Source organism: Vidua macroura, chromosome 7 (assembly GCF_024509145.1).
Source record: "Vidua macroura isolate BioBank_ID:100142 chromosome 7, ASM2450914v1, whole genome shotgun sequence".
Classification (NCBI taxonomy): Eukaryota; Metazoa; Chordata; class Aves; order Passeriformes; family Viduidae; genus Vidua; species Vidua macroura.
In genome coordinates this window covers 1,931,081-1,946,428 of record NC_071577.1, presented here as the reverse complement: position 1 = coordinate 1,946,428, position 15,348 = coordinate 1,931,081, and the positions used below count along the sequence as shown (strand labels likewise).

The 15,348-nt window shown below is 53.8% G+C and overlaps 1 protein-coding gene across 1 annotated transcript; it reads right to left on the bottom strand.

The window, feature by feature from the left end:
- Positions 1 to 8,159: 8,159 nt before the first annotated feature.
- On the bottom strand, positions 8,160 to 14,648 carry LOC128809941 (uncharacterized; the record flags this gene model as incomplete). Its single annotated transcript, XM_053982373.1, is given in 13 exon segments — positions 8,160 to 8,258; positions 8,260 to 9,203; positions 9,206 to 9,875; positions 9,878 to 10,028; positions 10,406 to 10,445; positions 10,448 to 10,546; positions 10,831 to 10,940; positions 11,259 to 11,443; positions 11,445 to 11,459; positions 11,599 to 11,741; positions 11,844 to 11,943; positions 12,194 to 12,283; positions 14,526 to 14,648. Coding segments are annotated over 13 exon segments (2,703 nt in total), but the record flags the coding sequence as incomplete, so codon positions are not given.
- Between the last annotated feature and the right edge of the window lie 700 nt (positions 14,649 to 15,348).

Sequence of the window (15,348 nt, the reverse complement as noted above, 5' to 3'; positions counted from 1 at the left end):
GAACCCAGCTGTGAGGGATTCCATGGCAAGCATCCACGGAGGTCAAAGGAGCTTGGAATGCTGGAAGTTTTCAAGAGCAGCTTCTTGAAAGCTCAGCAGTGCTCCATCCCTGCACAGGATGAGGAAGAGGACAGAACCAGCAACCATCCAGGCTTAACAGTGGGATTTGGGTGTGCCTAAGAGCAAAAGAAGCAGCAGCGCGGGGCCCGAGACTCGGACGCGCGACCGTGCCAGTGCCCGGAGCGCTGTCAGGCAGTGCCGGGATCCCGGGTGTGGTTCTGGTCCCCACAGGTGAGGAATGGCAACCCCAGGCTCAGAGCCAGTCAGAAAGCCAACCAAGTGAGCCCACAGGGAGGGCACCCTTCCCGTTTCTCTTGGGCATGGCCGCAAAACAGCCCCTGCTGCTTCTTCCTCCGCCTGTGTTTGGGGTGTGCTGCTGGCAGAGGCAGCCAGGTTGTGCTCTGCCTTCCAAAGCCTGTTGGGAGCAGGCATGAAAAGCGCTGCGTGCAGAGCGGAGAGTCCTGGAAGGTGCTGGCAAGAGCGTCCTGCGGGAACAGGGCTCTGGTCTGTGGCCGGGAACAGCCTGGCTTTGGTGCCATGAACGCAGGCAGGTGTTGAGGCAGGTGAAGAGGCAGCGGGCAGCTTGTGTTGGTAGAGGGCCGGGGGCTGCACCTCTGAACCTCCACCTGGAAACGCACTTGGGGGAATACGAGCTAGAGCTGGAGTGCCTGTCCTGAAAGGACCTGAACTCCTTCAGCCTTGCCAGCGTTTCTTAAAGGGTGTGTTGGTGTTCCCCAGAAAAGCTGCACATTTAAGGAAACACCTTTGGAAGAAAGGGGCTTGCTTCTCAAGGAAAGTGCTTCCCCAGGGAGCTCCCAGTGAGGCAGCTGCAAGCGTCCCCCTTTGGCTCTCTGTGCCCCTTTCAGTCCTTGAAGGCCCATTGCACTTGGCAGAGGGGCAGGAAGAAGGCTGTGAAGAGCAGCATTGGCATCCACCTGGAGCTGCAGAGAACAACCCAAGCACCTGCTGTAATGAACAGTTTCCACATGTTCCCGAGAGACACGGGCAGGGCCTTCCTAGTTCCCATGGCAACACTAAAAAAACTACTAACTCTAGCTAAGTACCGATATTGAAATGCTAATTAGCTAATTGCTCTGTTTGTTTTCTCTAAACTACCTGGAGATAACTGGCCTCCCACCCCTCCACGCTGCCATTCTGGGACTAACATGCAAATAAAAACCCCTTAGAATCATGGGAGTATTTTTAGGAGATAAAAAGGACTATAAATCAAAAACTGAACACAGTAGAGGAGTCTAGACGAATGCCCTAGCTGAGGAAGAGGGAAACACATCCCCTGATTGACTTTTACCCGTCGCCATCACCTAAGAAAGAATAGACTAGGTTAGGCTGTGAGAAGCAGGGAGAGAGAAAGGCAGAGAGAGAGCCCTGGTGCTGCCACCACGGAAGAAGCGGGGACAACTGTTATTCTGGACTTCAGCAACAGACTCTGCATGCCACGCCTCCTCACCCTCTGGCCACCGGTGTGCTACAAGGAAAGAAGAAGGGACAGCTGCTGCTCTGGACTTCAGTGACAGACTCTGCATGCCTCCTTCCTTTCGGCCACCTGGGAAAAGCTACGACTGCGGGGGCGAGCTCTGCGTCGAGCCCCCTGCCCAGCTGATCTTTTTAATAAAGAGCTGAACATTTAATAAAGGCATTAGCCCTGTTCATTTCAATTGCCGGCTCGTCCGGGATAGCCACGCCCAAAGAGGACCCCCGGACAGCTGGACAGCTCGACCACCTGCTTCGAGGGACCCTTGGGAGTCACTGGCTACCTTCGGACCCTAGGATCAGTGTGAGACGAGCAACACAGAGGAGCGTCGGATTGGTAAGAAAAACCGGGAGACGAGCGAATGAGTAAGTGAGTGAGACGGGGGCCGGCAGCTCGGACCCCCGAAGTGAGAGGGACCCGCTAGTACCGTGTTTCCAGACTCCTGCGAAGGGGCTGGCCGGGAACGGGGGGAAGCGAGTGGAATGCAGGAGCGACTAAGGCATCTCCTTAGAAGTAAAGCAGGCCCTCCTCCGAGCGTGTGGAGGTCCCCTAGGGGCAAAGTAAGTCCCTGGCAATCAGGGCAAGGGGAATGCCCCCAGCAGGGCAGGTGGGATGTGGAGGTCCTAGAGGGCATGTCCCTGGCAGGCAGGATGGGATAGGATGGCAGGTGGGATGTCCCTGGCAGGTAGGGCAGGATGTCCTAGCAGGCAGGAGTGGCATGTCCCCGGCAGGCAGAGGGCACGTCCCCACCGGGCAGGGGGCGTGTCCCCGCCAGGCAGAAGGTATGTCCCCACCAGGCAGAAGGTATGTCCCCACCAGGCAGGACAGGATAACAGGGCAGGTAGGATGTCCATGGCAGGCATGGACGGAGGTCCCCGGCATAGCAGGTAGGGGAATGTCTCTGGAAGGCAGGGCAGGATGTCTCTGTCAGAGCAGGCATGAACCCAAGTAAGCAGAAAGGCAGGAAGGCAAGCAAGGTAAGCCTAGCAGGAGAGTCAGGCAAGGGGGCTTGGCCGGAGTTCGAGTGTAAGGCTCGGCAGGACGTTCGACCTTACCTCGGCAGGGAGACCAAGCTTCCCAAACCTAGTAGGAGTGTCAGGCAAGGGGGCTTGGCCGGAGTTCGAGTGTAAGGCTCGGCAGGACGTTCGACCTTACCTCGGCAGGGAGACCAAGCTTCCCAAGCCTAGTAAGAAGGTTAGGCAAAAGGCCAAGTAAGAGTTTGGGCGGGACTTAGCAGGGGTCCAAGCCTAGAAAGTCCATCAAGAAGTTCAAAACTTAGGCCAAGGAGAAAAAGAACAGAAGACAATAGATGGAAGTGTGACTAGTGATTGTCCTGGCCAAGAGACAATGTAAAGTGCCAAGAGGGTAGGACCAAGAGTGGGAATTTAGTTAAAAGAGATTAAGTTTAGTCAAGTGATTCAAAAGACTAAGTTGGGAGAGGCCTGATGAGCTTTAGCTGCCTGTCAGTATATTCCATTTTAGATAGAAGCACCATTTAAGGTATATATATTTTTTTTTTGGTTTTGAGGCCTGAAAATGGGAAGAGGTTATAGTAAAGGAGCAAATCCTTCCAAAGCAAAGAGAATTCCCCCTAACAGCCCCTTGGGGCAACTGTTAGACTAATGGGATTCTCGGGAGACCATGAAGGGTCTCGACAAGAGTAAGATGATACATTACAGTATAGAAGTATGGCCGAAGTTAGAATTACAGGGAGAGTGGCCGTGGTATGGAACCCAAGATCAGTGGATGTGTAATCAGTTAAACCAGCACCTAAAAAACCCGAGAGGACCTTGATATAGAACAACTATCTTATGCAGCTTGCTGGCTGGAGAATTCTATAAATAATGAGACTGAGAATATGCAAATTATAAAGAAATAGAGAGGAAGACAAAGAGAATAGAGAGGGGGAGACTAGAAAAATAAAGGAATGGGACGCCCTCGATTGCCTGCCCCCTTCTGCTCCAGTTTCCCCAGTTGGTCCTTCAGCCCCTCCTATTGAGTCCCTGATTCCTTTCCCCCGTTTTCCCACCTCTGTTTCATCGTCCCTTCCTTAGTTTCCTCAACCATCTCCCCAGCTCCCTCTTCCCCTTCTCCAGCTGGAGTTTCCTTGCCTCCTCCCACTTGGGAGCTGAGGCCACCCTTGCCCAGGGTTGGTTCGCCACCTGGCATGCCCCCTGGCCTCCAGTGTCTGTCTCCACTACTATTTCCCTGCCTGATGTCTTAGAAAAAGGGCCGTATTGTAGCACCCAATCCAAAGCACCAAGGGTGGAGGGTCTCTTTCCCCTTAGAGGGGTTCCTATGGGTAGAGCAGCTGGGGGAGTTAGGTTTGTGGATGCACCTTTGGCAGCTTCCAAAGTCCAGGGATTTGGGAAAGAGCTAAGAAATTTAGTGGAAGACCCTGTTGGAATATCTAGCCAGTTGGACCAATTTCTAGGGCTGAGTATTTGTACCTGGGGAGACCTGAGCTATTCTAAGCATTGTTCTCTCCGAGAGAGGTCCAGATGATCCGAGTGGCAGGGGTGAAGATATGGGAAAGAGAGGGTGGACTGGGGCCCCCAGGGAACCAGGGGATGCCCTTAGTAGACCCCAACTGGAGTCCCAGCCAACAAGAAGGTAGGCAAAACATGAGAGACTATAGGGCCCTCATGATAAGAGGGATGAAAGAGTATCCCTAGGGGAAGCAACACGAAATTGGCCTTTGATGGTACTCAGGAGAAGGATGAGACCCCGGCAATTTGGCTTAACCGACTAAAACGAAATTTCCAGTTGTATTCAAATATAGACCCAGATAGCCCAGAGGGTCAAGTCCTCTTAAAGGTCTAGTTTGTCACCAAATCCTGGCCCGATATTAGACAAAAACTAGAAAAGATAGAGGACTGGCAAGAAAAGAACATGAATGAGTTGCTCAAAGAAGCCCATAGAATGTATTTAAGTGGGAAAGATAAAAAAAGCCAATAGCCTACCTCTCAAAACTACTAGACCCAGTAGCCAGAGGATGGCCAACTTGCCTGCAAGTAATCGCAGCAGCAGCAGCTATCCTGATAAAAGAAGCCCAAAAGTTGACCCTGCAAGGGAAAATTAAAGTACAAACATTTACTAGTGATCGTGGATCACCTCACTCACTGGGTGGAGGCTTTCCCAACCAAAAAGGAAACTGCGCAGGAAGTTGCAAGAATAATCTTAGAAAACATCATACCACGATATGGGCTAGTCAATGACATTGACTTGGACCAAGGTCCACATTTTGTCGCTCAAACTTTACATCAAGTAACAAAAGCCCTGGGGGTAAGGTGGAGATTGCACACCCCATGGCATCCTCAAAGCTCTAGAAGAGTGAAAAGGATGAATAGAACTCTTAAAAATGTGTTAACTAAATTAATTGAAGAAACAAAGATGAATTGGCTCAGGTGTTTACCTCTCGCTCTCTTGCGCATCAGAACCAGACCTCAGTCTGACATAGGGGTCTCTCCCTATGAAATAATGTTTAGACTCCCTTTTTTTTTAATCACCCCTTTCAGTACAGCAGCTTACCTGGAAGGGGAGGCAGCAACTCAGAAATATTTAGAGGTCATAGGAAAATCCCTAGAAGGCCTCCGAAAGAAGGGGTATCTCTCCCAAACTTCCCCTCTGGACGCCAATGCCCACAACATCAGTCCTGGGGATTGGGTGTTGATAAAGTCCTGGAACACTACCACTCCATTAACCCCCAAATTCGAAGGACCTTTCCAGGTACTACTCACTACACACACTGCGGTGCGGACCCAAGAAAAAGGCTGGACCCACGTCACCAGAGTTAAAGGACCAGTGCCACCCCCAGACGCCAGACCAGACCCAACAGTGTTACCCGCCTCCTCTTGTGCATGGACAGTAATGAAGAAACCAGAGGACTTAAAATTAACTTTAAAGAAGACTTGCTAGAGGCTGATATACAGTAAGGTGTTAATAACTGTTTCTGAGTTAAAGTACCATAGTAAAGGTTTAAGTACTTGGTAATTGTTTAATAAGACTAAGTGTCCTTTAGCCAAAGGAGTTAACTGAAAAAAAAATTTAATTAGAATATTATTAAGTCTTACTTGGTTTCTAAAGGCCACGAGAATTACCATCAGACATGAGTAAAAGCATACAAAAGCCAAAAGAAGTTAGCCCTCAAAAGCCAAAGACTGTAAGTTGATGCGGGCTTAAGCCCGATCAAAGAAATAGAGGAGGGATTTGTAATGAACAGTTTCCACGTGTTCCTGAGAGACGCGGGCAGGGCCTTCCTAGTTCCCATGGCAACACTAAAAAAAACTACTAACTCTAGCTAAGTACCGATATTGAAATGCTAATTAGCTAATTGCTCTGTTTGTTTTCTCTAAACTACCTGGAGATAACTGGCCTCCCACCCCTCCACGCTGCCATTCTGGGACTAACATGCAAATAAAAACCCCATAGGATCGTGGGAGCATTTTTAGGAGATAAAAAGGACTATAAATCAAAAACTGAACACAGTAGAGGAGTCTAGACGAATGCCCTAGCTGAGGAAGAGGGAAACACATCCCCTGATTGACTTTTACCCGCCGCTGTCACCTAAGAAAGAAGACTGTATTAGGCTCTGAGAAGCAGGGCGACAGAGACAGAGAGCCCTGGTGCTGCCACCATGGAAGGAGCGAGGACAGCTGTTGCTCTGGACTTCAGCAACAGACTCTGCATGCCACGCCTCCTCACCCTCTGGCCACCGGTGTGCTACAAGGAAAGAAGAAGGGACAGCTGCTGCTCTGGACTTCAGTGACAGACTCTGCACGCCTCCTTCCTTTCGGCCGCCTGGGAAAGCTACGACTGCAGGGGCGAGCTCTGCGTCGAGCCCCCTGCCCAGCTGATCTTTTTAATAAAGAGCTGAACATTTAATAAAGGCATTAGCCCTGTTCATTTCACCGGACAGCTCTTTTCCCCTCAGCACCATCCAGCTGCCACCAGCAGCACAAAGAAATCATGGAGCAGAAATGAGATGCTGCCACCAGAACAGACTTTATCTGTACAGCCACGAGGTACAAGAGATCAGACACCAGTGACAGAGCACAGGGAGGTCTGTCACGGCCCCAAGCAACAGTGTCCCCAACCCAAGGCCCACCTCTTGCAACACTGGGAGCCCCTGGTACGCCCCCAGCAGCGTTTCACAGTCACCAGCATGAGAGGCTAGTGAGCAGAGTCCATCCTGCCGCTTTTTGGATCTGGATCATGGCCAGTCAACTCCCTGCCCGACCTAGGTGCTCCTCGAAGCCACCTTAGAGTGGTCCAGCATGTTTCAGCATTGCTCTGCTCCCAGCCTGCAGAGAGGAGCTTGACCTTTCCCAGGCCCCATGAGCGGAGGCAAGGCTGGGCATGAAGGAAGAGACCCAGGGAGATGAGGCCACTCTACACCGGGACATGTGGGCTTGCTGCTGGCCCTGTGCTGATTGCCTGATTTAATTTGATCTGCAAATGCTTAACACTGGTATGCGAGGCAGATGTGATGCTCAGGCTGATGGGTGCATGAGGGGAAGGTGTGAATGTCCCCAAGAACTCTGACCTCTCTAACCCAATGTTGCAAGTCAGTGTGGTCTCAAATCATCCCCACCCTCCCCCCCCAAAAAAAAAATCATTGCTTTTTTTTTGTGGATTTCCCTGATGGATCTGCAAGACTTTGTTCTCATGGTGGGGAAAAACCAATTCATTCAAATCTTAGGTTACGTATCTAGAAAAGGAAGAGAATTCAACAAAGTGGTTGTTCTGGGCTGCAGAACAATGGTTTGAAGGGCACCAAGTGGGTCTGAAGTGAAGAGGCAGCCAGTGGTCACTGCATCCCTCCCTGCCTTTCCTTCTCACTGTTTTGGCAAAACCACAGGGGGAAGCCCCACTCTTCTCTGTCCCATGGCACTGTGGAGCAGAGAAGAGGACAACAAGGACAAGCCAGTGACAAACCCAAGGGGAGCTTGGCTGGACCTTCCCCACCCTGCATCCCAGAAAAGTCACAGTGCCTGGTACCCACCTCTCCCAAACTCCCCTGGGAGGCTGCTGGAGAGCCCAAATCCCCAGGATGCCTCCACTCCCACCAACTCCACCTCTCACTGAGACCCTTCAATGCTGCTGAGCTTCTTGAAGTGCTTGGTAACATCTTTTCCAAAGGATTTGGATGATCTCTGGAGGAGATGGAGAGCACAGGAGGAAAAGAGGCTCAGGCTGGCAGAGATGATGCAGGGGACTAAACAGCAACATGACAAGGGTGGTCCAACACAGGAGACGAGAAGAGCACGCTGTTTTGTTGAGAAACAGCAGTTCAGTGCTACCTGCCTCTGAGGCAGCAGCTCCATCTGCAAGAGGCTGCCCCAAGCACACGGATGTGCCAGCAAGCAATGTTCTTCCTTGGAGCCCAGAAGCCCACAAGCCTCCCCAGAGGCACAGCTGCATCTCCCTGAAAGACTTCTTATGGAACAAAAAGTCCAAACCACTTCATCTTAGACTGCCTGAAAGCACTGGAAGACAAAATCCCGAGAGACCAGGGAGCATGGGACGCACCTGGCGGGTACCAGAAGAGCTCACAGCTGCTGGTGGCTTTTCAAGACAGGGCTCCTGGTTCACATGGAGCCCCAAACCAGGCTGCCCACAAAGGATGGTGTGGCTGCACCCCTGGCAGACCTCCACAGGAGCCGGACACCCCTCAGGTTCTGCAGCCCTCGCACCTCACCTTGAGCCTGGATCTCACAGGTACCGAGGGGCTGCCCAGCTGAGAAGGGAACTGATGGGCAGCCAGGACCCTGCCCGGAGCACAGGGGTGCTCCTGCACCCACCTTCACAGGGAGAGCTGCTGAGCACCTTGAAACCGAGCCCGGTGAGGAGGAAGGTGCTCCAGGGTGGTTCTCAGCAGGGCAAAGCAAAGTGCCTGGCTGCTGGGGAAGGGATACTTTAGCAGCATCCCTCAGGAAGTTGCTCTCATGCCTAAAAAGGCTGTTTCCATAGTGGCACTTGGACAGCACAACGCAGTCCATCTCGTGGGTGCTGGGATCCATGCTGGAGTTCAGCAGGAGTCCGCTGTGGTGCACTGGCCCTGCCCCATGGCTCCTCTGAGGAGCTGCCCCAGCCTGTGGGAGCCACAGCTGTGAGAACCCCTTGTCCTCTCGGAGCACTGCCTGCTCCCCCTCCCAGGAAAAGCTGGGGTCTATGTGGGCTACCAGGGGCTGTTTGGGGAAGCCGCCATGCCCTGGCAGCCTTCTGGCTTCTAAGGGTGCAGGGAGAGCAGCCTCCACATCATCGAGCTTCCCATCCCCAGAGAACAGGGACTGATGCAAGCCCTGGACAGGGCAAGGAAAAGACTGGGAGGGGGGTGGCCACCACAGCCCAGCCCCCGGGGAATTCTCAGGACTGCCACCTGGCAGAGTCTGGGACTCCACGTATGCTCCTGCAGCTTCCAGCTGTTTTGGAACTATGGCCAGCAAAGCCTCCGATGGGCAACTGACTGGGTTTGCCTGGAGGAGTTTATTGTGCCACAGAGTCACCAACGTGTTTGAGTGCAATGGGGGTGAGCAGCTTGAGCCCACCAGCTGGCACCCAGGCTGGCTCTGAGCAGTAGGAAGAGTGTTATCTACAGGACCAGAGGGGGTAGCTTCTGCCTGAAACGCTTGGTTTGCCAGCTGAAGTCTGCAGAGGATTTGCTGCTGGAGATGGGAACAGCCAGCACAGTCCCTGCCACCGGCCCGGCTGGGTTAAACGGGACCTGCTGCTCTGGCTGGGCAAAGCTGCCCTCAGAGGTAACGGAGGCTACGGAGCCCACGGAGCCCACAGCCCCCTGGCCTCCCCATGTGCCCGCTGCCTGGGGCTGTGCTGGGAATGCTGAACCAGCTGCCCAGCAGCGCTGGAAGTGAGCCATAGCACTGTTTTCCTCATGGCAGTGTGGGAAGTCCAGGCTCTTTCCAACACCCTCCCTGGGGAGCATCTGCTCTATATAGGATGTCACCTTGGTGCCCGGCCTCTGGCCAAGCCCCTGAGCTAGTGGCTCCTCCTCTACCCCCAGGCTGAGCAGATCCTCCTCCCACTGCTGCAGCTCTGTGCTGTCCACCTTTAGGGTCTGGCAGACGTTTCCATCCACCTCACTCTTCTCAAAGAGGGTTTCGATGACCACCAGGAGGGAGTTGCTGTCCTCCTTGGCCCTGCTGACATCCTCCTTCTGAGTCAGCCCATCAGGCTCAGGAATGAGAGCTAGCAGGGAGACCTGAGGCACGTTATCAGCGTGGGAATTGTATACGGATGCATCCTGCTTCATCATGGCCCCAAGGAGAGAGCTGGGGTCTACCAAGCGCTGCTCTGACTTGACTTGGAGTTTGCTTGCACCTGCAACTCCTCCTTGGCTTGGAACGAGTCAAAGAACCCAGGAAGGTCATTCCCACACAAGACTGCTTCCCCTGTGGCAAAGCTGAAAGGCAGCGGCAAGTTTCTCTTCTGGAGATGTTCCTCCCCTTCTTCATTCCTTCGGTGTGGAGGCAAAAAGGGATGGAAACAGCATGAGCAGCTCCTCCAGGCCAGGCAAAACCTCCCTTCTGACAGCAAGAGGGGAACTCACAGCCCTGCCCTGGCTTTTCTAGAGTAAAAGGGGGCTGGACTGGGCTGGCTAAAGAGAGCTCTGGGGAGCCCACAGGGAGGTCTGCATGGCTCAGGGAAGGGCTGCTGCTCTCAGGCAAGAGCATGTCCACAACCACCTCCTCAGAGCTGTTTCACTCACACTACAGGAGGACAAATGCTGCAAAGTGCCAACCTCACCTACCCTTTCCTCCACCTTCATGGCCTCTGTGTGCCTCGGGCAGCCCCCCAAGCCCAGAGCAGCTGAAGGGGGCCAGCAATACTCACGACAGGGCTCGCTGGCGGGCGATGATGCAGTTGGGCATCATCGTTTGTACACCAGCCGTGCGTTGGCCTGCACCCACACCCAGCTGCTCCTCTTGGTCAGCAGCCGGAATACCGTCAGCCCGCTCTCCCCTGTCTTCATCACTGGGGCAGGGACACAAAAGAACTGCCACTGACAGAGCTCCTCCACGGAGGCAGACCAATGACACACGCAAGTTGCCACGAAGTTGACTATCACCTCGTGGCCGTGCTACGGGGGCAGGAGATGCAGTGTGCTGTCTCTCTGCCAGCTGCCCAAGCTCATCCAGGAGGAAGAGCCTTTGTCACAGCTACTCCAGCCCCGGGACGGACAGCACCAAGGAGCAATAGTACAGCCAGAGCCTTGAGGGACCCCACAAACACCCCCACAACAGTCCCCCAGCACTCACTTCTCACATGGTGCTCTGCACAGTGCATCATGTCAGCCGCATGAACAAACTGGTATCCGGACCCTCTTCTGCACAGCTCCACTTCTGTGTATCCCAGGACAACCTTCCTCCTGGAAACAGCACAGGAGTGCAGTGACACCAGGGATGCATCCCCCACAGTTGCACCTCACTGGCCAGACCCCCACTCTGGATGGTGCAACCTCGCCCTGGGCTGAGCTGCATCCTCTGTTCCACAAACCACGCAAACCACAGCAGACAAGAAGTGCTGGTGCCCTGTTAACCTGCTCCCTGTGTTACTGGGGGCCTGCAGTAGAGGGACAAAAACATCAGGCCATGGGAGCTGGGTCAGGTGTTCCTTGTCCCCACCAGATCTAGTTTTCTGTCCAGCACCAGGGATTTTGCCACAGGGAAAGTGAGAGATGCCTTACCGGGAATCACAGGCCATGGGAGTGAAGTCCAGCTTGTGCTTTGTCTGGAAGATCAGTGTTTTGGTCTGGAGCTCCAGGATGGAGAGAGGCTGGAGGAGTGTGGCAATGGCAAAGAGAGCAACTGGGGACTTGTCTGCTGCTGACTTTTGCTGCCCAAGAAGGAACTTCAGGCACCCTGTAATGGTGGTGGAAATTCAAGGCCTTACAGGGATTAGAAAATGTGGGTGTGAAGCAAACAGGGTGGTGGGAACTGGCTGTGCTCTCATCCCTATGGGACACAAGTGACTCTGGGGGAACACTCTGCAGGCACAGGAGGAGCAGAAGGGTGTCCCAGCATTACCAAGAATCCCAAGGAGTTATCCAGCAGGCAGCGGAAGCGGCAGGTGAAGCTCCTCTCCACCAAGGATTGCTTCTCAGCATGGAGGTGCTGGGGGCTGGACGTGGCGCTGCGTCTGGCAAGCAGCGGCTGCTCAAGGGGAAAAGCTGGAAAATCAAAAGGAAGCTTTCCAAACTGTGCTGCACACCCTGAGCTCACGGATCAGAGCTGCTCAAGTGAACCCCTGCAGGGATCACCCTGGCACTCACTGTCAGCAGCATGCAGTGGGGTCCTGTGCAGCTGGCGGCGGAAGACGGCCCTGTCGCCCGCATGGATCATCTCGTACACACTCTGGTAGATGAGATCCGACTGGAATGACAAAACAGAATAGTGTCTGCTCCTGGACAGCCTGGCAGAGGTGTCGGGAGGAGGACATGGCAGAAGGTTTCCCTTCCTGGGCACTAAAGTGCAGGACTGAGTGTAAAGAACAGGCAAACTCCAGCTCCTTCCCCTGCCACAGGAGCTGCTGCCCTTTGGGAAGCTTTGCTCTCCATCTGCACCTCCTTCCCACACCAGGACTGCATCCATCTGTTTCCAGCCAGGAAAACATGGTGCTCACCTGGTGGAAGCCCAAGTAGTCCCGCACGGCAGGGGAGATGTAGAAGATGTAGCCATCTCCAGTCACGGCGATGGCAAATCCATTGAGTGCCTGAAAGCAAAAGTTCGGTCCAAACTTACTCTGCCCAGCTTCAATCCCGCTGCTGAACGATGAAATCCCCCAGCTGTTTCTTCAGCATCCAGGGACAGGAAGGGACCTTCTTCCTCAACAAGGAGCCCCACAAAGAAGGACAGCACTTGGTAACCATGCAAGATTCTCTTCTGCGGAGTTTCTTCTTCTCAGCACAAGCAATGATCCAAGCTGGACTGACCACTTTCTCCAAACCTCCCATGGAACCCCCTCTCACTGCAGGGCAGCTCCTGCGTCAGGAGGGACCAGATAGGGAGAGGTTTCATGGAGGATCTGGAGTCCTCCTTTCCAGCTGGGAATAGCTCCACTCTCCTAGGGCTGTGCTTTGGACACGACACTTCTTGTGGGTCCCTTCCAGCTCTGCATATTCTATGATTCTGGTGTCCATTTCAGGCTGATTTTCCTCAAAAGCAAAGCACTGCACTAGATAGTAACTCATGCCCCCTGTTCTTCACTGTGATGTGTTTAATTTATTAGTGAATGGAAGGAGAGAAATTAGGGAAAGAACACCCGAAATGGAATCTTAGCGTACAGATCCAGCTTGCTGAGGGACCAGTCCCTTCCCTTTGTGTGCTGTTTGGGAGCCCCCTGAGGGATCCCAAGTCAGAGATTGCTGCAAATCACAGTATATGCTTAAAATGATCTTTGTGGGGAGGAAAAAAAGCCACCAGGCAGCTCAGCGGGGGAGATTTCTGTCGCAGTAACACCTCATAAGCTTTCCAGATGCCTTCAGTCACCCCAGCCTGCCAATGCTCTGATGGTGATGGCTCAACAAATTGCCATCATATGGTCCAAGTCCACAGCCCTGGGGAGTGCTCAGGAGATGCTGGGGCTGGGGCAGTCACGGGCTCCCTCCTGGTATCCAGCTGCTCCTCTGTGACCATCACACTGGCACACAGCTGGGACCATGGGGGACCTCGTGTAGTCCAAGATTCACTGCCAACAGTCACACTGAGCTCCCAGAAGTCACTGCCTCACCCAAATCCCACATGGAGGCTCCTGCTGGGGGTCTGCTCACACTGCCTGCTGCCTGGAGGGCTCTGCAGGAGCAGGGCTGAAGCAACCAAAGCCAGGCTTAAAGAGAGCCAAGCATTCATCTGCTGGTGTTTGGAGAGGTGGGAGAAGAGGACTGAAGGCCCAGAAAGCCTATAGGAGAGCTGGAGAAGGTGGTGAGGCCCTGGCACAGGGTGCCCAGAGAAGCTGTGGTTCCCCTGGATCCCTGGAAGTGACTAAGGCCAGGCTGGATGGGGCTTGGAGCAACCTGGGATAGTGCAAGGTGTCTGTGCCCATGGCAGCTCATCACAAGATGACCTTTAAGGTCCCTTCACACCCAAACCATTCTGGGATTCTGTGAAAGGCCAGGCATGGGAGATGCCAAGAACACAGAATGATTGAAGGTCTTGCACAGACTCGTCCTGCAGCCCCAGTAAGCATGTTCCTCAGCTGATGTGCCCAGATGCTTGTTCAGCAGTCAGCCTTTCTATGTGACCTTCCATGCCAGGCCCTTCCAGCTGACATTTATAGATGGCAGCCCAAAGCAGCAGCACTGTGGGAGGCTGATTCACCAGGCCCTCGTGCTCCGAGCTTCACTGTCAGCTGTTTCATGAGACACACGTGGCCTTTCTACAAAGCATAGCTCTCATTTCCCACTGGTTTTGTCCACCACTGTTGCCCAACATCCAAGTGCTCTTCTTTTCTCCCCCAAAACCTACAAACTGAAGCTGGGCTTTTCCCATCCTAGGCAGGCTGTGAACTCATCCCTCCAGAGTTCACACAATGCCCCAGGTAAGGCAAGGAGTTCCTGGGGGATGTTTTGTCCCACAGCTCTCAACATTCTCCTCTTAGCCTTTGCTAAAGATAATGAACCAAGCCAGCACCTTGGGAACTACTCAGGGATCAATCCTTACACCACCATATGACATCCCTGAACCTCTTGGTTGGGATGGAGCTTACGTCCATGAGATGTAATATAATCAAAGGGGCAGCAAATTGCTGTGGGATGAGAGGGAATGGTGGGAATGGGGATCTGGACCCATCCCAGCCAGGCAGTGCCACTGGTCTCTGTCCCCAGGAACTCATTGCCTGCAGGAATCACAGTGAAGCAGCTCTGGGCAAGGCAGGGTCTCCTCCCGCTCCACAGATGCGACCACAAGCTCCAGAGCAGCTTGGGGAGACCCCAAATGACCAAGCCACAGCACCATACCTGCAGCAGTAGCTCCCCCTCAGGAAACAGCTCCCTGTCACCCTGCGGCTCTGTCCATCTGTCCCCTCCTGGGGGTCTGGGCTGATCCATGCAGCTGCCAACGTTTGGAGCTGTAGCTGCAAGTGAGAAGGCAAGAAATCAGTGTGGAAGAGGCAAGGCAGGAGCCTCCCACTTCTCCTTCCCACCCCAGGGCTGCTCATGCAGCTACTGGATGCCGTGGACCCAGCGCAGTGTGGAGGAAGGTGTGACCATCAGTGGGAACTGGCACAGAGCCCACTTACAGAGCCATGCCCAGCTTGCCTGAGGCTTCCTCCAAGAGATTCTTTCCCCTGCTTGATCTCATTTCTGGGAAACCTCACTCCTGCCAGGGTGTGAGGCAGAGATGCAACGGACAGAGGGGGGCTGAGTGCTTCTCTGCTGCCCAGGCTGGAGAACACCACCCAACACAGCCAGGAGGCTTCTGGTTAGAGCCTGGCAGAGCTGGAGTTGGCTCCAAGCCACCCCACTGGGGTGCTCTGTCTGCTCCGCTGCCCTTCAGGGTTAGAGAATGACAGAAACAAAGCTTCCCAAAGCACCTCAGATGCCATCAAAGCACCCATACTTGTTTTCTCCCTTCCACCTTTGGCTGCCTGGAAGCAGATCAAGAGCTGGCGGCCATGGTACTCCCAGTGACACCTGAGAGCTCTCAGCTCCCAGGACTTGCTGCCATGACCTCCCTAGGCTGATTCAGGAGCTGCCTCATGCTTCAGCACTGGATGCCTTCAAGGCAACACCCCTGGGTGCAGCCAGCATGAAACCTCCTGCTGCCCTGCTTGTGGGACCT